Source organism: Bacillus rossius, chromosome 5, assembly GCF_032445375.1.
Source record: "Bacillus rossius redtenbacheri isolate Brsri chromosome 5, Brsri_v3, whole genome shotgun sequence".
Classification (NCBI taxonomy): Eukaryota; Metazoa; Arthropoda; class Insecta; order Phasmatodea; family Bacillidae; genus Bacillus; species Bacillus rossius.
In genome coordinates, this window is record NC_086333.1 from 36,782,540 (window position 1) to 36,802,834 (window position 20,295).

A 20,295-nucleotide genomic window follows, 5' to 3' on the forward strand; every position below is an offset into this window, starting at 1 on the left:
GATTTAATGCAAGTGTTTTTGACAGCAACTAACGAAAATAGAAAATGAAGTTTTAAAAGTGCCCTCATCATACTTGTGACAAACATGAAACCTTGTTCTAAAAGCTTAATAGCAACTTATGAATAAATTAAAAAACACTTTTCGGTCATCTCTAAATTACTTTTAACTTATTTTTTCATAATGTTTTTAAGGAACTACTCCATCAAATGTATGGCAAATGTATGTTTATTATAATTGCTTTGATGTGCTTTTCAAATGACTTAACAGACTATGACTGGAAGCAGATATCTTAACATTTGAATTAACATAAACAGTTTTTCAGTGAATGAATAAGCGCAGAATGTTCTAAAGTTAAATATGATAAACATTTAACTATGAAATTAGTCATAGTACATTAGTCCAATTATCCTGCCTCGTCACTTGACCTGATGACTGAGGGGAACGAGTGGATCTTTTAGTTCGATAAGGTAAAACAATGATTTCGTACAGGCGTTGGTTTCTCTGTTTTTATTTTACTTTTCGTTATTTGTCATAATATAGAGTTACAACATGTGATTTAACTAACAGAAAGCATATACAACATGGAATTGAGATTACATTAATACAATAATGGGTACAAGAATGGGTACAAGAATGGACCGGCCCTTTTTAGGTCATTAACATAAGTAGCTTAACCATTTTACTTAAAGTTTGTGACAAATAACTCGTTAAATTATCTTAGTGAGGTTCTTGGTTTAAGGTCCAAGAGACGTCGCGGCTGGATACTATTCCGAAAAAGGTTAAAAAAAATGCAAGGCTGGCATTTTGGAGATTGATGGATGAAGTGGGACAGCTGATGAGACATCAGAGGCCCTGGACGATCTGCCCTGTGTAGACGGATCTGGTCCTTGGCAAAGTACCCGGGTCCAGTGTTCGGTGCCTGGCACTGGTACTCTGGCACGAGTACTATGGCACTTGAACTCTGTTACTTGGACCCTGTCTGTGAACAGATCCAAACACATATGTTTAGGACTGAATCACAGACAGTTGGTGGAACAGGCAGAAAATGCCTTCTAGTTACGATGACAGGTAGGCGAGGGGTGGTGCTAAAAACTCACCAAACAGGGTATGTCTTCCAGGGCCTGCCCGCTGGTTAAGCAGACGAGCACGACACGGATGATCCATGATTCTCAAAAAAATCAATTATCTACGATGACTTATACATGACTACTTTAGCTAGATTTACGTGGACTGACTAATGCCTAAACACTACTATGAAGGGAAACAACCCTTGGCTAATCTGATCACATCTTAAGAGAAACGGCGAGGCGTCCCGATGACGTTTGGTTCTATGCAGTCAGTCCTGTATCGCGCCGTGCAGTGAGCTTGTGGTGGCTGAGACTCTTAATTAATAGCAATATTAAATGAAGAAAGGTGGGGGCCCCCCTTCGGCTTTTGAACCGAAAGGTTCCGAACATTACCGAGGTGCTTGTCGAGGAAGGCAGAATTCAATTCGATATCTCGAAGTTGGTGGTACTGCCCGATGTCAGCGCGACCTACTGAGGTGTGGCTGGACTGAGTAGAGATTGAGTCGTGCGGATCAGCTGGTAGCACCATTGAGGCTTATGGGACGGACTAAGCCAGCGCTCTGGTGGCCTAAGAAATAACTATGTGAACTGGTTACTTTGGGAGATGCCAGAGGGCAGGCGTTCCGTGGGCGTTCAAACTCCCAGGAGTAAGTGATTCGCAAAACTACCGCTAGATGGCATGAGTATGTACTTCATGTACTATGGCCATGGCCTTGGGAAGAGGTGGAGCCTGGAGCTAGGAGTAAGGGGGAGCAATCTTCTCTGTATGTGCCTGCTACAGACACCATGGTCCGCTGCTTGGGCTGGGCGGTAGCGAACCACGAATTGCACATGGTGCCTGACATCGCCATCGACATGGAGACGTTATGCAGCAATTACTACAAACTGCATGCCATGAACCACACTACCAGTAAGTACCATAATTTTAATTGTGCATGCCAGCTTCTGTCTTGAAAACAAACTATATCGCGGGGAGCATGTCAAGTATCAAGGATACAAAGGTGAGATGCTGCAATGCCAGCAGTGCAGTACCATCAATCAAAATGCATGCATAGATGTGCTATAGTTTATCAATGTTGTATTTCGCCATTATGTGATTAAGGGGTCTTGTGTTTTGTGGTGTTACCATTAGGGAGCGATACAGACATAATTCAAGGGGGGGATGTGTTAAAAACCTCTTGAGCTATGAGTGTAATAACAAAACATCAAGTCATTTCGAGCAAAATATCTAGTTTTTATCTATAATAATGAAGTCTGGGTAAGTGTATAAACGCGTTCGAATGTGCATTGTATAACATGGGCGGCGGGGGCGCGTCCTCCCCTTGCCATGAACCACACTTGGTGCGTGTAGAGGGAGATGGAGAGAGTACAAACCCATAATAATAGCCTTGGAGAGCTCAGAAATTCTAATTACAGCTGATGACATTAAAATCAAATTGTCACAAGAAGTAAAATCTAGTTCAAGTCCATTTCGATCATCCAATATCGATACAGCACTCTACAGTAAACGATCGTCATGAAACAACAAACAAAACAAACCCCATGTAGTGCCTCGCAAATGTCACAACTGGAACTGGATTGGAAATTTTGCTGCAGATTGTCGTGTCAGGTTAAATGGGAATGAAAGAAAGAGGGAAGTGATTTCGACTATAAAACCAACAATGCATTTTTAGCATAATACGTGTATGCTAACAAACATGGAAAACAGTGAACATGGGTGGTATTTAGATTCGTGTGCATCAGTGCATTTGACAAAAACTAAGTTAGGTATTTGTGTGTCCGAATTTAAGCTAAAAATCCTAATGGAAAACAATAATCCTCTCACGATAGATTCTGTGAAAAATGTTGAGATTTAGTTGTCAGTCAATAAAAAGACCAGCCTCATCACAGCCCACGAGGTGCATCATGCTCCAGACATCGCAGCCAAACCTACTATTATTGAGTAAAATCACAAGCAAAGTAAATACTGTTATTTTTCAAACAATTGGTGGTAAAATACTGAACTCAAATCATGAATTGATAGCCTCGGCATCATTTGAAAAATTGCATTTATCAGTTAGACACAGTGCAGTATCCGTGTCATCGTGTGTTGATAGAGTGTATGCTATCACTTGTGGTGAAGATCTATGGCACCGCAGATTAGGTAATTTAAACAGTAAAGATATGAACTTGTTAACAGCAATGGCAGATGGAGCACAGAACCTGCAGACAAGCAAAGCCCCATGTGAAGTTTGTGTCAAAGGCAAACAATTTCGTTTTATATTCAAATAAAGCATCTTTAGAGCAAAAAAAACCTTGGAACTGGTGCATGTGGACTTATGTGGTCCCATGGAGACAGAATATATTGGAGGCAGTAGGTACTTTTTAGTCCTCATAGACGATTATTCTCGGTACACAAATGGGTATTTCCTGAGGTCAAAGGATCAGGTCTGTGGTGTGTTCAAAGAATGCTGTGCACTTTTTGAAAACCAGAGGTTTACAAAATAATAATCTTAAACTCAGATAATGGGACAGAGTTCGTAAACAGTGAGTTCTGCAGTTTCCTGAAAATGGAAGGCATTAGACACCAAACACACCATCAGAGCTTCACCCCAGCAGAACGGGGACGCGGAGTGTGCCAATCAGAAAATTGTTGAACAGGCATGGTGCTTATCACAGGATCCAGGACTGCCTAAAATGTATTGGGCCGAAGCAGTAGCGACTTCTGTCCATCTCAACAACAGGAGCCCAACGAAAGCTATTGAAGGAAAGACACTGTTCGAAGCTTGGTATTCAAGGAAGCCCCAACTCAGTTACCTCAGGATCTTAGTTTGTGAATCCATGGCCAAAATTCCAAGAGAGAAGAGTAAAAAATGAGACCCCAAATCCGAGAAACTTAAATTCATTGGTTATTGTGATAACATGAAATGTTACCGCCTCATCAATCCAATGACTAAACAAGTGACTATCAACAGAGTAATGGTGTACCTAGAAGAAAATATGCTCAACAAAATGCCAGCAATGGTAAGAGAAGGCATACCCACCTCACAAACGGTTGGTGATAATTAACATGTTATCTCTCAAGAACCATGATCTAAACTGTACAGTGCATATTCAGACGAAGAGTTCTTCAAGGGGCTCACGGGAAATGATGACCTTGAAGAAACTTCCAGTCCTCAACAGTTATGACGATCTAATCGCACCCCAAGGCCTAAAGCTTCCGATCCAGATCTTGTGACTTACTTCATTGCAGAAAACAACGAGCCCCTCACACTGGAGGAAGCTTTGACAAGTGTACAAGTTGCAAAGTGGAGGGAAACAATTGATGAAGAACTAACTTCATTTGTTAGTAAAAAACTATGAGTGGGTAGTCTTTCCAGATGGCATAAAGTTTCTCAATACAAAGCGGGTATTCAAAATTAAAACCGCGGACTCCAAGGAACCTAAATACAAGGCTATTCTAGTAGTCAAGGGTGGTGGACAGAAGCTCGGTATAGAATATGGGAAACCTTCTCACCGGTGATAAAACATACTTCACTAAGATACCTCTTTGCACTGGCTGTAAAGAAAGATCTTGAGATAGTGCATATGGATGTGTAAACTGCTTGAATACATGGCCACTTAGATGAAGTCATATACATGCAACCTCCATAAGACCTTGAGAGAAGACATCCTGGCAAGGTTTGGCGGCTCAAAAAGGCTATGTATGGACCTAAACAAAGTGGAAGGTGCTGGTATCGTAGTATAAAACCATTCCTTGCAGTGATGGGGCTAAGGCAGTTCAAAGCAGATTTTTGTGTATACTTTGAACATACTAAAAAAAGGTGTCTTCATATGTTCCATATGTGTTGGCGACTTATAATTTGTACGATTGAACCGCAAATTCAGGGGCAAGTCCAGAGTAAATAAGAACCTCGGTCATATAGAAAATCGTCTAGGTATGAAAATCAACAGGGACAAATAAAATTGACAACTCTACATAAGTTTTACATGTCGGACTGCAACCCAGTCTCTACCCCAATGGAGGCTGGGACCACAGAGACGCTTTGCAAAATGGAACGGAACGTGACAGTTACAATTTGAACTATTGTAAAACAGTACCTTACCAGCAAGCTATTGGCAGTCTCATGCACCTGTCCCAAGTTCTTCGCCCAGACATATCTTGTGCTGTTAATTGCTTAAATCAATTTAACAACCACCCACAAAAATGCCATTGGCTTGCTGTCAAGAGGGTGTTCAGATACATGAAAGGGACGAGATACTTGAAATAAGTGTTTGATATAAAAAAGGAACCACGAGCTAGTTAGCTACAGTGATGCAGATTGAGGGAGTGACAGCAATAACAGATACTCAATTACTGGCTGCAGCGTCAAGTACATGGGCAGACTGGTTTCATGAGCTAGTAAGTTGCCTTGAGCATAATTGAAGCTGAATACATGGTGCTCAGCTTCATGTTCAGGAAGTCTTGTGGTTTAGAACGTTTTGCGGTGAAATGCAACCCGAACATGAACACAAGCCACCCATTGCGAATTGTGATAACAAAGGGGCAATACATATACTAGCTAAAAAATTTTAACCAGCCAAAGATCCAAAAATATAGATATCAGACATAATTTTGTTAGGAAGCATGCCCATGATAAAACTACTGATGTTAATAATTTATCAACAGAGTAAATAATATCAGACATCTTGACAAAGCTCCTAACCAGGGAAAAAACATAACTACTTCATCAATATATTAGGTTTTAAATGATGTCTATCAATATGTTAGGTCTTAAATGATGTCTATCAATATTTTAGGTCTTAAATGATGTCTATCAATATGTTAAGTCTTAAATTATGTCTCGAATTGTTTTATTAAAGCTTCTTTATTGTTTGCTTGTTCCTATAGTGAGTGTGTTTGTTTTTTAATGTCATGAATTGAAAGTTTTTTTGTATCTACTTTCAAACAATTTAAGAAGAAGTGTTGGTTTATAAATTGTTTAAACCTTAACGTGACTAGTGATGCATCCCCCCCTCCTATTTTTCACTGTATCCGGTTAGTGTGTGTATGTCACGACCATTGAGGTTTGTGTGATGTTTATCATGTGTAGTAAAAGACAATCAGTAGATACTTATTGACCTACACGTTATCATCTAAACTGCATATACCTAACAAAAATAGTTAAATAACATGCACATATAATTTCTTTACAAATAGGGGATGTGTTGCAAGTATGGATATCAAAAGCTATTTCGGTAACATGCCTACATATTTGACTTGGTTATTTTTCCTGAATCTTGAACTTATTGTTGTCATAGGCATGGCCACATCACATACTTCTGTAATACATAGAAGTACCCAAATGCATTCATATCAGTTTCCGATTTCAACACGTGGCTTCATGTAGCAATAAATGCCCTTTAAACTCAACAGTAGTGTCTTTTCGAGGCATATTAACCTCTTTTTTTATAATTGTCTTTACTGTAGCATCTTTATAAAAGACTTAGTCTATAGCTAATGTTCTAAATGAACCATTTAAGCCAAAATATGAGTCCAGATCCACAGCACAATCATTTACACGCATTGGAAGGTAAGAGAGTTTCTTTTCTTCTTCTGCAAACCACTCTTTAGACTGCTCTAGTTGTTGCTGAGCGGCATCTGGAGGCAAAATACATGATTTTAGAATGAGTTTTCAAACATTTTACTGAACTGTCTTAATTTAAAAATATTTTTAATTCCTCTGGAGTTTATTCCAATAATTTTGGTTATAATTTGTTTCTATACAAACTAAGAAACTAAACTACTAACCTCACCCGGTTCATGTTAAGAAAATTAGTTTTTCTCGCAGGAAAATATTCCCATATCACGAAAAAAAAATATATATATAATTGGTATGGTCTAGAATGTACGATTACTGAGTTGTAAATTAATTGATTTTATAAATGAAGACGAATTTTTTTGCTGACTTTATGCTAAATTATTATTAAAGACTATATGTAAGTTTAAAAATGGTAAAATGACAGTATAAGCATATTTGTATTTGTATTTCAGTACAGTCAAATCTAGGTGTTAACATTTTACAGTTAAAAGCAGAAAGATAGTGAAAACTTCCAAGCTTGTGGTGTGCTCTGATGTCATGCTACTTTTATTGAGAAATCACACAGTTCAGCTTATGTTTAAACATCTCACCTATGTTTTCGAGTACGAGGGTTTAATTTAGGCTAACTGCAAAACGAATGCTATTCAAACCCAACCTTTTTACAACTATTTCTGGCAAAAGAGGGTGTTTGTCATTAGCTAGAGCTACTGGGGAAAAAAAATTATACACATTTCAGCTACATGCATATACATTTAATGATACTGTTACGAACGTGAGCAGGGCTGCAGCGCGTGCAGGTTCGGAGCTGGCTAGCGGCCCCGCACGGTCACTGACGTCACGTAGCCGCCGCAACATGAGACGTGCCGCGCGCGCCTGGTGGATTACAAGGGTTGCTGCTTCCCCTCCCTCTTGCCCAACAACTCCCCGCGCGGCGCCCTGTTTCGGCGCCGTTATCTGACACCTGACAGCTGGGGAGTTCCGCGGGCCGCCACGCGAGCCGCCGAAGCGTATATCTAGATTTCTGGCGTCGGGTCGGCACGGAATGACGCGACTGGCCTCAGCTGCGCTCGCGACTTCTAGAAGTGGCGCCTGGGCCTATATAAGCCCAGGATGCCGGCCTCCGAGGAGTGGAGAGTTGAGTTCCAGGGCGATAGTGCCGTGGGTGCGGCGGAGTTCCTGAGCGAGTGTCTGAGCGAGAGTTCCGGGGCGAGAGAGTTTGCGCGATAGTGTCGCGGGTGCGGCGGAGTTCCTCGGCGGAGAGTTCAGTTCCGGCGCGATAGTCTGGACGATAGTGCCGTGGGTGCGGCGAGAGTCCCGAGCGAAATTCCGAAGCGTCGAGTGGAACCTCGGTGAAAGGAAGTGCGATGGCGGCGAGAGTTGCGCCAAAGGTGTGGCCCAGCGAGGTGTGGGGTGTGTAAAAACCGAGTGACTGGGGAATAAACATTTTTAAGTGTAACTGATTATTAGACATTTTTAGAAGATTATTTGTTAGTAATGTAAATATTGGCAAACAATAAAACTGTGTAGTCAAATCTTTAATTGGGCTATCCATTTAAGAACCCAGTAGTTTTCCCACGACGATTATCATTATTGTTTTAGTAATCGTAACAATACATTTAACGTTTATTAAATTGTGTTCTTACTTTTTTCTCATACGTTAAATCTCGACATGTTTTCAGTCAAGATTATTATCAACTTTAAGTAATGATACTGCATTATCGTGAATTTTGTGCAGGGAAGTAAACACAAATGTTAAAAAATATACATTTTTTTCTCTTTGGTTTGATTAAAAGTCATTGTTGCAATTGTTGCATTATATGGTGGAAAAATGGTTTATTTGATTTCTTATTTTGTTTTCAGTAGTTATAAAAATTATCTTTGATAAGAGATTATAAGTTTCCATGGTTTTCTGAAATAAACCCCAGCTGCGATTATTTCTTGTTAAAATTCAAGGCCAATTTATTCTCCAAATTATTTTAATTCCGTTCTGTACTTCTTTTTTCTTATAGCTACGCTGTCAACGAGACGGAATTCTCAATAAACACTAACAAAAACAGTATAATCACGTGATAAAGCAACATATTTCTTCATTTATTACTGCAGTTACCCCTAGGGCCAACGACAAAAACTAAGGGCCCGAGGTAAATAATTTCATCGGACCCCCTCCCTTAACACTTAGTGTAGAATTTTTAAAAACCTACCATTTAAAAAGAAATCTAAAGACTAAATGTTACCGTGGCCATAATTTTTAACTGATCTGTACGTATCACATAACATGTAAGGTTTTTAATATGATTAGCTATAGAATTGTTAAATTTATACTTCTCTTAGGATAAACACTCACAGGCCCCAGGAATTTCGCCTCTCTCCCATCCACAATGACTAATGCCCTGGTTCCACTAATAATTAAATTAAGTGTAACATCCTACAGATTGTTCAAGTATCTAAGACAAATCAGTCTACAGTGAGCCGAGTCACCATTGAGATCCTTCACGTGGCCACACTTTCCGCCATACTCGAAAGGAAGTATCTCTCTTGGAATGAAAGCGTACAGCGTCTCTACGCTCTTGTGCACATGGATCTGAGAACACAGAAACCGTAATCATACATACATGCTGATAATCTTGTAAACAATAGTACTGAACGATAACCAGAATTCCAGATTAAAATTAATTTAATGAGAAGTTGCAGACCTGAACCAGGGATGTATCACAAGTATGTCAATGATGCATTATATTATTCATAAAATTACTCATAAATATACAAAAACATAAGCTATCCTAAAAAAAATATTTTTCTTGGACACTTAATCTCAATTGCACGCACTAATCATAAAAAATAAACACTATCAAAGTAATAATAATTATATATTCTGATTTGTGAGTACTTCCGATGTTCCCATTTTTAACAACTACCACTGGGCATAATGGTAAGATTTTTTTCGATGATATAGTCAAAATCATAAAACTGAATTAAAGGGCTGTAATTCCACTAATTAGACAACTTGAAAAATAAAAGTATTCCAAGCAGCTCTTAAGTCCTATTTTGGAGAAAATATTGTGCAGATATTTCTTTCTAAATTACCAAAAAAATATTCAATTTCATTGTTACATAAATGCTTCAGGGCTTTGTAGTAGTTTGGGGACTAAGCAATATTTTAAGACACGTTATTAAATCGGCAAATATTTTTCATAGTGTCAGATATTAATAATTCTTTAAATATTTTTTTTTTTGTAATATTAATTCAAACTGTTGAAAGGTGCATCGCGGAATTATAATACAAATTCTTATTTTGGCTGACAGTCGACGTTAACTTTAATTGCAACATAGGGTAACTAATATTTGCTACGTACTGGAAAAAAGAAGGTTAATGCTTACTTTTGAAATTGTTTTTTCTTTAACATAGTGTTTTGCTAGCTCGAGTATTTTATCCGCCAGAGGAGGCCCGTTGATAATATGGAATTCTCTGATGCGACTCGGCCAGGCGTCCTGAAAAGAAAAAAAAAAGAAATACAATATGATATTCTGTTGAGTGTTTATTTACAGTTACAGCTAAACCTAAGTAATTCAGTTCAGGTAAAAGATACCACTAGACCAACGTGGCTTGCCTTCCATTAATCGGGAAATATGCATGGTATAATTTACACTACAGATCTACCATTTCATACGTTTAAAAGGTTGTGGTAGCCGTGATCAACAACATGTCACACTAGTGAGCTAAGGGATGCTGGTTCGATTCCGGCATGACTCAGATTGTGAACACTGAGGCGATACCCAAATGTTTCGGAGCTCTTCTTGATTTTAATACGTAAATTGCAAATGTTCTGGCTGTCTGATTAACACGTGGCCCGAATAACTTAACCTAGAAACGTGAAAGTACAGGAAAAGGTTTCTTGGCTGTAAATATGGCGAATTTACTGAAAATAATTTTAATATCTCTTAATTTATGTTATTTTTATTAATTTCAATTTATTTTTTTCTAAATTCTATTAATTTATATCATGTATATTATATATATTATATAGTTTATGTTATATATATTAAATATTGCATAATCTCTATACATATCTCAATTTTTAAATTAGTAAAAACACAAGGATTTAAAATAATAGCTTGTTAAAAATCCAAACCTATTAAATCAATTTTATTTGACAGTAAAATGCATAGAAATGGTGAATATAATATAAATATAAAATAAATGCACGCATGATAAAATTGTATATCGCTTATTCAAACAAATATTTTCATAACAATTTTTAAGCTTTGAGCAGTCCAGGTACCAGTTAATTATTTTAAAACAGTATATTATTTTATTCCATTCAAATCTCTTCACTGATGCCTTTTTTTTGACATTGTTTTGCAATGCGAATTTTTCGAACATATAAACTCACTTCACACATTCCTAGTTAAGATATTCAACTTAGCTTGAATATCATGTAATTAGAAAATGATCGAAAATATTCTTTAGGGTAAGGAGAATTAAAATATGTTTACAAGGTAACGTTTGATACTAAAGGACTCATCAATATTGTTTGGAAGCTAAGTGTATCACACGACTGTTAGAATAAACAAGGTGTTTTGGGAATGTAGGCTAAGTTTTAATGGGTTGTAGAGCACTGTCAAGGACGGTGTTCGCAATCACCCCTTCTCGTGAAGTTAGTTAAATGCACCAAAGAAGTGCGTAAGTTTGAATTGCGCGCGCAGAAAAGTGCAGCTTATTGGCCGAGTGAATGGCCTCTTATCCTAACAGAGGGTAAGGATATTGAAAGTTATCCGCTCAAATCAAGAATACTCGCATGCAGTTCAGTGGACAAGTAAAATGTGTTTCAATTGTAATCTGGGGACCGCTAAGGGACGAAATGAGACAATGTTCTTTCATTGGATTGTATGTTGTAACTAGATGTAATGCTTGTTTCATGGTTTGCGTTTGTCAAGAACTGTTTCAAAACTTGAAGTGACACACCCAAATTTGTCAACCAGTGGCCAGGTGGCCGAAACAACAACTAGCACCCCCTACATGGGCGCCAGCAACTACAGTGTCTGGCAGTTGAGTCACCACGGCAGCCACACTCAGAACCAGGGCCGTCGAGAGGGGGGGGGGGGCAAAAGGGGCAAATGCCCAGGGGCCCGGTAGCCTTAGGGGCCCGGGCGCCCGGCTGGGAAGTGGAAAATAAATGGCTGGAAAAACATTTTTTAAGAGTGCTATTAAAACATCTTGTACAATATATATATATATATATATATATATATATATATATATATATATATATATATATATATGTATATAATTGTTTTGTGTGTTCCTAAAACTACAGTCGATAACCAATAACCTAACAGAGCAGTAGGTACTTGTAACATTCAGTTCACACCAAAATACTTTAGTAGTAGCAGAAATGGGATTGTTACAGGGACGTCGGAACAGGGGGGTCAGCAGGGGCGAGTCGCCCCCGTGCTGTTATGCATGGGGGGGGGGGGCGAGAGTAGCATTTTGCCCCCCTCCTTTTCCCAGAATAAATGTTTGATCGTAGTAGTATTTTTCTCAACCAATAGTTACAAATGTTGCATTGGTGATCACATTGATTAGAAATTCAAATTTATGATTGTCAATATACTGTAAAATGATTGCAAATTCCTAGATGGTATTTTATTTAAATTGTACTACATCTACTGTCAGAGTAGTATTTAATACATACTACGTCATCAAATTCTTGGAATGGTATATTTAATATTTTGGTTCGGAAACTCATTAAATAGCACAATTTTGCATCTAAAATTACAAATTTTTCCGGGGGAGGGCCCCCCGACCCCCCACTCTATGACTGAGGTAAGTGTGATACATCTGTTCGCCCCCCCCCCCCCCCAATAATGAAAACGTTCCAACGTCTCTGGAACGTTATAAATAATTAATATGTATTAGAAATTTTTCAATGTAATCAACGTGATTCAGTGTGTTTGATGTTTTTCGAAGTAATAAAATTATTAGGTTCTTTACATTATTTTAATAATATTTACATTCAGAATAAATTATTATACTTATGTATTTTAAACACTCATATAATAATGCGATTTCTGATTACCATTTTAGATTTTTATGTTTTTTTAAGCAATATATACATCAAAATTAATTATTATTTGTATTTTGATGGGATTAACAATGTAAAAGTTCACTGAGATAATACATGCAAATGCTCTCTCTCTCTCTCTTTTTTTTTTTTTTAATAACTAGGAAATCGTTATGTATGTTCAAATGAAGGATGCAATTTTACGATACCATATATATTTATGGTATAGGCCTACGTAGTAGTGGTATGAAAAAAAAAAAAAAAGGAAGGGGCCTACTACCCCAGCTGCCTAGGGGCCCACAAATTCTCTCAGCGGCCCTGCTCAGAACATGTAAGGTATAGGAATGGCCGACATTACATCTGCGCGTGAGATTTGGTCATCGGTTTCTCGCCCAAAAGTTGCAAAAATCCATCGATTCTTGTTGAGAAAATCTTGTGATTTTTAATTAACATTGGCAAAACGTTTTGTTGAGAAGGCCGTTAAAGATGGAGAAAAAAACAACCTTAAGTGCCGAGGGAATGGAGAGAAATACGACCACAATCTATAGACAGGAACCAACATAGTGATTGCCTGAAGTGATTTTCCATGTGAAACTGAAAGTGGAATCGATGTTTCGACCCCGGGTCATCTAGAATGCGAATCAAAAGTTTTACCGTTGCACCACGTAGCTCGATTAAATCTGAACAAAATCGCAGGAAGAAATTCCCCTTGCTGTTCGCAACAAAATGCGGTTTCTGCACTATGACTGCCGGGCGCACTCTCTGCAATGCTGTTTGTCATTTTCACACTTCTTACCAGGGTGACTAATTGGGTGGCAGTGGTTAGGTTGCCTATCGCTACCCTTTTTCCCCGCCTAAAACCTTTACGCCTTGGTTGTCTGAAATTATAACTATTTTTATTTGGGTAGACACAAGGAAGCACCAAGGGTGACACCAGCACGTGTATCAAGTGCCCAGTCGCCTCTACGAGCAATGTGGAAAGTGGGGAATGCAGTCTGCTCGTAGTGCTACGAGTACAGAGACATGAAGCGGATACCCTATGATTATTCCTTTGAAAAATTTGCAACAAAGTTCCCTGTACACGTATTGGGTGTTTTTGGTAAATATTCATTTACAAGATTTCGAGACGGATCAGTTGGGAATGCTCTATTTTACTATATTGAAGGACCTATTACAAAATTTAATGTCGACCAAACATAATCTTCTTGAAAGTAGGCATCCTGAATAGCCTGAGGGTGTCTATCTTATTTGAGAAAACTTATTGTGCTATGTTCAGTAATTTCGTGGTACTTCAAGAATTTAAGATTGCATTTACCTGTTGTATTATCTGGTGGGCTTAGAACTAACCTCTCATTACATCACCCACGTAGTGACCACACTTAATACCCGACTAACAACTTCTCCATAAAATAATTCTGATCATGTAATCCCCTATGATGTGATGCATTGGGAAAATAAACCGTGAGAAGTGATAAAACTTGGTTTTGTTTACACAAGGTCATAGCTCAGTTCAAGATTATATGTTTGTTTTTTCAGTAAAGCCAATTTAGCTGGATAATCATATTCTTATTTACAAAGTGTTAATATTATCGTAGTTAAAATTGGAAGACCACGCACATGGTTATATATTTCAAGCCTCATGGTGATGTCATCGCCTGTGGTATCCACCAAGTTTCATTCTCTATCAGCGAGCACTCGGGCCATTAACTCCCAATTTCCCTGTTCGCGTGAACTGGCGCCCCGAATTCACCTTCATAAATTTAAACAACAACCACTCAGTCCATCATCATTTCGTGGCGACAAGTTTGTAGACGCGTGTGCTGTTCTGCCATTAAGGATGGGAATTTTTTTTTTGCTTGATAGCCAAAAATAATGAATCGCCATGACCAGTGGCGTAGCCAGGATTTGTGTATATGGGGGTGTTAAAAGGCATGCCCCCTCCCCCCCCCCTCCCCAACGTATTAAAGCGGGGTGGTCCGGGGGGGTCCTCCCCCGGGAAAAAAAATTTGGATTTTAAGGTGTAAATTAGTGCTATTTTAGCAGTTTTCGGTACTTAAATTTTAAATATTGTAATGTGTAAAATTTTTATTAATTTTTAATATGAAATTTGTTTTGAGTGATGAATAAGAAATTTAATTAAAGATTTGGGTCCTAAGGGAAGGGGGTGGGGTGGTTTGAACCCCTACACCCCCCCCCCTCCCCTGGCTACGCCGCTGGCCACGACCTGGGAACTGTTGGAGATCCAAGATGGTTCTCCGCACCTGCGCGCACACGAGGAACCTCCGGAGCAGCGACGGCGCGAAGCCGGCCGCGTGGCCGAAGGTGGCGCCCGCCAGGTCGACGACCACGGCGGTGCCGGCGCACACCTCGGTGGCCAGGAACGCGTCCATGCGCATGAACAGGCGCCGCATGTAGGCCAGCGCGCTGAAGCGGCGCGGGTCGGCGTCCAGCAGCCCCTGCATGGTCACGTGGTGGCCGGCGGGCGTCAGCCGCGGCAGCGTCACCAGGAACCTGCGGCAGTTCCCTCCCAGGGTCCACCACACCAGCGAGGACACTATAGCATGTTTGGCTCCTTGCAGGGGCGTAGCCAGGGGGGCGGGGGGGTTTAGGGGTTCAACCCCCCCCCCCCCTTAGCCACAAATCTTTAATTAAATTTCTTATTCATCACTCAAACAAATTTCATATTAAAAATTAATAAAAATTTTACACATTACAATATTTAAAATTTAAGTACCGAACACTGCTAAAATACCACTATTTTACACCTTAAAATCCAAATTTTTTCCCGTGGGAGGACCCCCCGGACCCCACGCTTTAATACAGGGGAGGGGGAGGGGCATACTTCCTAACACCCCCCCATACACAAATCCTGGCTACGCCACTGGCTCCTTGAGCTTACAGAGAGATAATTTACAGAAGGATTGTCTGCCAATTACAGCACGGCGTGCTTCATGCTCAGAAGCAACAGGAATAATTGTGTTTCAAAGTGTGTAGTCTCTTTTTAATGCCGGTTTTACACACGTATTACTGTAGGCAGGGGCGCAACAACAGGGGGGAAAGGGTATTTTGCCCCCCCCCCCCTTCTGAAACCTTGAAGTGGGGGCAAACGGGGGCAAAGAAAGTGCTGTGTAATCAATTTTTAGATAATAAAACTGCTTAAATAGCACCATTTTCCACCTTGAAATACAAATTTTCCCGGGGGAGGACCCCCGGACCCCCCGCTTCAATAGGGGGGATCGATGATTCTTTATAAAATGGTATATTGCCCCCCCCCCCCCCCCTTTGGAAATTTAGTAGTTGCGCCCCTGCCAGCGAGGACAGAGTAAGGAAACTATAGCAGCTTGGCTCCTTCAGCTTACAGAGAGATCATTTACAGAAGGATTGTTGTAATACTAATATTCTTCTGCCAATTACAGCACGACATGCCTCATGCTCGAAAGCAACAAGGAATTGTGTTTCAAAGTGTGTGTGTAGTCTCTATTTAATGACGGTTTTGCACACGTATTACTGTAGACATGTCTTTCATACAAACTTGACATGTGTGGTTAATGTGTTTAATAACATTCATATATGTGTGTGTCATTATAATTTGTTAAAAGAAATAGCCAAATATTTGACTAAAGAACAAAGCATTAAAAATAATTAAATAAAAACCAAGATAATAATTGTTAAGATTTCTATTCTCAAGCAAAATATTACTTAAATTTCAAATTGTAAAGTTTGGAGTTGTAAAAATCTACTATTCCCTGAGATTTTATTTAAGTTTGACATTAAATTTTCTTTTAAAATTAAATTATAAATAAAACTTGTACATACAAGTTAATATAATGTTTGTACTGGACCCCCTCTTCCACAAAATCTTGAGTACGGCCTTCGGCAATGATATTCCTGATAACCTCGACCACTTAAAATTTCTGTTTGGTTAGATTTGTTCTAAATAAGTCGTTTAGTCAACAAGTATGTCTGTGCTACTGTGTTTTCAATTTAAAAGCCTGGCAGTCAGAAGAATATTTCAAAAATTTTCAGTTTAACTATAACTTACTTTGCTAGCCTTTCTCAGCACATCATGCACATCTACTGTAGTTACCCTCATATGGCTCTTTAACAAAACTATTATTACTATTATTATTACATAACATAATTTCTAAATCATAGTTTATAGTTATAAACAGACACTTAAGATAATTTACCAAACACAGCATCAACATCTTTTTTATAAATAAAAAATAAATAAAAAAAATTGATAAAGATGACGGGTACCTAATTCAAAATTTGCTAAACCTTTTTCTTAGCAATGTTTAATATTATTTTTTTTAACTTTAGAACTATGTTCATAACATAATTTCTAAAATAATTTTATCCTGTAAAAAAAGAAAAAAAATTAAAATAAACTTCACTAAATTATAAATGCTGAAGAGTGTCCGCTAAGTATCATTTCAAATTCTGTTGAATAATGAATAGATGCCATTCTTAAAGTGTGGGCGATGGTCAAAGGAAATCGGTTAAATGAGCTGTTATCTTTCTGGACATGAACAGAACGGAATACTTGCTGAGGGGTTGCCTCCCACATTTTCACGATTGGGGGGGGGGGGGGGGGGGGGGGGGTATAAAATCGTACTTCAGCATAGGTACTGAATTAATGTAGGTACATATAGTCTAGAGCCGATTGCAATACTGACTGGCCTACATTCTGCACCCACAGTCAGCGGAACGATTCTGAGTTGAAATACATTTACAAAAGTCCACAAATAATTTCCAGCTTGCCAGGGATTCTAATTTAACCCCACCGAGAACATGGCCGTAACTAGGGAGAGCATACTGGGCATGTGCCCTGGGTACCACAATAGGTGGAGGGGGGATGAGGGCACTAAACTAGATAATATCTTAGTGTTAGATCACAAAAATATTTTCTGGGCAAATAAACGTGTTTGTCCCTATTGAAATATCGTCAAAAATTTAAAAGATGGTATTTTTCATGTACTACCCAACTTGGAATAGTACAGTAATACATATCACTGAATTATGGTACAAATACCATCCAGGTGTACGTCTGGCAACACTGCCGAGGGAACAACGGACCCGGCCTTGGAGTGTCGCGGCAGTTCTCGCCACCACGCCCCGCCATGGCGTGAGTCTGAATTATCTTCTGCTGAGCACAGCCACAACCCAGTAGCATCATTCGCCCGGGAATATAATTTGAGGTTTTTAGCCACTCTGTAGTGTCAGTTGAGTCAGTTTTGCTGTTTGCAGCTATCTTCAATCTCATGAACTGTTTAAACTGTGCTTGACATTAGTTTGACGACACCCGTCAAGCAAGCACGTGCCGTTATGCAGCAAGGGCGTGTGAGTGTCGCGAACGACTGCAAGTGCAATGCAGTGCGGCGCCTCGAACTAGCGGGCACCACTGGAGAGTCGATTGTTGCCCGAGTGGCAACCGACCATTACTGTAACGGTATAATTGTATTTGTGTTTTCCGATAATCGAGCAATGTTAGGCATTATTTTATTACGAAAAGCAACGTAGTAAAATGTTAACAGCTTTGTTGAATTCGCGCGACTGCACCCGAAACATGGCTCGACCTAGCTCACTGCAGACGGCGAGTTCGCGCGCGAAGCCTGTCCTGTCTGGCGCGCTGCGAACCAGGACTAGGTAGTTCGTCACCGTCTCTCGGTGCGGCCAACTGCGTGTGACGCTCCGCGGAGCCCTACAACCTCCGTGTCCTGTTCACGTCTCAGCAATGGGTAAGTTTTCTACAAGTCTTTTTCTATTGGCTCCGCGACTATCCCCTCGGTCGGCCCGGACTCGCCGACCGCTTCACCTAATCGTGCGTGCCCTCGCAGGGACTTCTTCATTGTATTACGTACTTCTTTGTTCAGCCGGGGCGCGGGTTACGCCCTAGGACATTTGCCATCAAGCGAATACGCTATTTTTGCCTGCCGAGGACTTTGGGAACCGCCCTCTTACCGCACACGTGTCGTTCAATTCATTTAGGGCTATTCGCCAATGGTTACTCTGTAAATTACGTGATTCTTATACCTTGCTAGAGTGGTTGTTGCCAATTTACTACGTTATGGTTCCAGCGTGTATTTAGTGTCTTTGTTCGTCCGGGCAGTGCGCCGCTGTGAAGGTCTCCGCAGGGCCATCATTAGTATTCGGTTTATGTTCAGTTCCGCGTGGTTACGCGTGAAGGTAATACGGCAGCTAGTGCCCTGTTGCACTTAAGTTATTCTACGTTAGTGCTGAGAGACCTTTCCTCCTCCCTACTCCCGCGCGTCTAGTGAACACGGTTTGCCAGGAGCACCTACGTCGTGAACGGTAGGACCAGCAGTTTCGCCCGCCATCGCGCCACGGAAGCAACCAGAACACGCGCGCCCAATCGAACCCTGGTACGGGCGCGGGGCGAGCCATGCGCCAGGTAGCGCCGTGCAACGGTGAACGCGCGGAGTGAAAACAGTCCTGGCAGATTTCGCGGTGTCTAGTTGTGTGTGTCAACCCGGCGTCAACCCAGCGTCCCCTGTGGCTGCAACAGCCGGGAGACCCTCTGTTTGGTCATTGCCTCATTCCTGTCAGTCACGCCCTGAGACGAGTCTCGCTCTGCCTGAGAACCAGCCCGCAGGATCGGTGATGTAGGCTAACTGGCGCCCTCACCGATCGTCAACCAATCACCGACTCCGTCAATCGTATCACCGACTCGATTAATCATATCACCGGCTCCGACAGGATACAGGTTTTTAATCATAAAACATGTCAAAAACGTCTGTAGTATAATTTTAAAAAAATTTAAACAACGAGAAAAAGTTATTCACCTGTCTTCGTCCTTGTTATCATGTTTGCTAAGTGTCAAAAACGAGAACAAAGAATTTAAGTTACTGAATAACTAATCTGTAGATATAAAGTAACAATGCTTTGTTAAATGTGGCGCTCATATTTTATTTATTCTTATAAAAAAAGAAATGCATTAGAACTTAACTAAGGCCACATTAAGGTATAATACTTAATTTTACATAAATTTTTTAAAGGTAGGTCTGTGAGTCTGTCTGTCCGTGTGTTGGTAATATAGTTTTCAATTAACACTCTGTTACGTGATTAGGATTAAACTTGACATTTAAGTGCATAAATTTATTGTACAATTTATCGAATTATTGGTTTATCGGATTTATCTCTCACCGACCACGTTCAAACATGTCGGATGGCTAATAGCAATTCCACAGCACACATGCTGCCAAAACAAGTGAATAATTACATTTTATAAGTTACAATTTCGGTTTCTGAAGTTGTGGTAATGCAGATGCAAGCTTCATGCCTGAGACATCCAACAGTCAAATTCAAAAATTTCTGTGGAAGGAACACTCACGCTGCCTTGGCGATGTCACGTATTTCGGGGCTCGTCGGATCTCTGTTCCTGAAGAACTCCGGTACCGTCGCCCTCACAGTGTAGTACATGTCCAGCACCTCTTTGCAGCGCGACAGTCTGCCTTTGCAGCCCAGCAGGAATCTCTCCAGGAATGCATCATCTCATGAAAACAAAACACAGTTAATCATTTTTTTATGCCCACCCAAACATACAGCTACGTAACATGTGGAACATTATGTCAATCGTCATCT

The 20,295-nt window shown here is 40.0% G+C and overlaps 1 protein-coding gene across 1 annotated transcript in view; it reads right to left on the minus strand.

The window, feature by feature from the left end:
• Positions 1 to 492: 492 nt before the first annotated feature.
• LOC134531704 (alpha-tocopherol transfer protein-like) overlaps positions 493 to 20,295 on the minus strand; it is a 56,443-nt gene continuing 36,640 nt past the window's right edge. Inside the window, exons 2-6 of the mRNA XM_063367517.1 lie at positions 20,045 to 20,204; positions 14,952 to 15,201; positions 10,007 to 10,117; positions 9,107 to 9,209; positions 493 to 6,687 (exon numbers count right to left, since the gene is read on the minus strand). Of these exons, the coding sequence (XP_063223587.1) occupies positions 6,533 to 6,687; positions 9,107 to 9,209; positions 10,007 to 10,117; positions 14,952 to 15,201; positions 20,045 to 20,204 (779 nt within the window). The 3' untranslated portion in view covers positions 493 to 6,532. The remainder of the gene's footprint in view (positions 6,688 to 9,106; positions 9,210 to 10,006; positions 10,118 to 14,951; positions 15,202 to 20,044; positions 20,205 to 20,295) is intronic.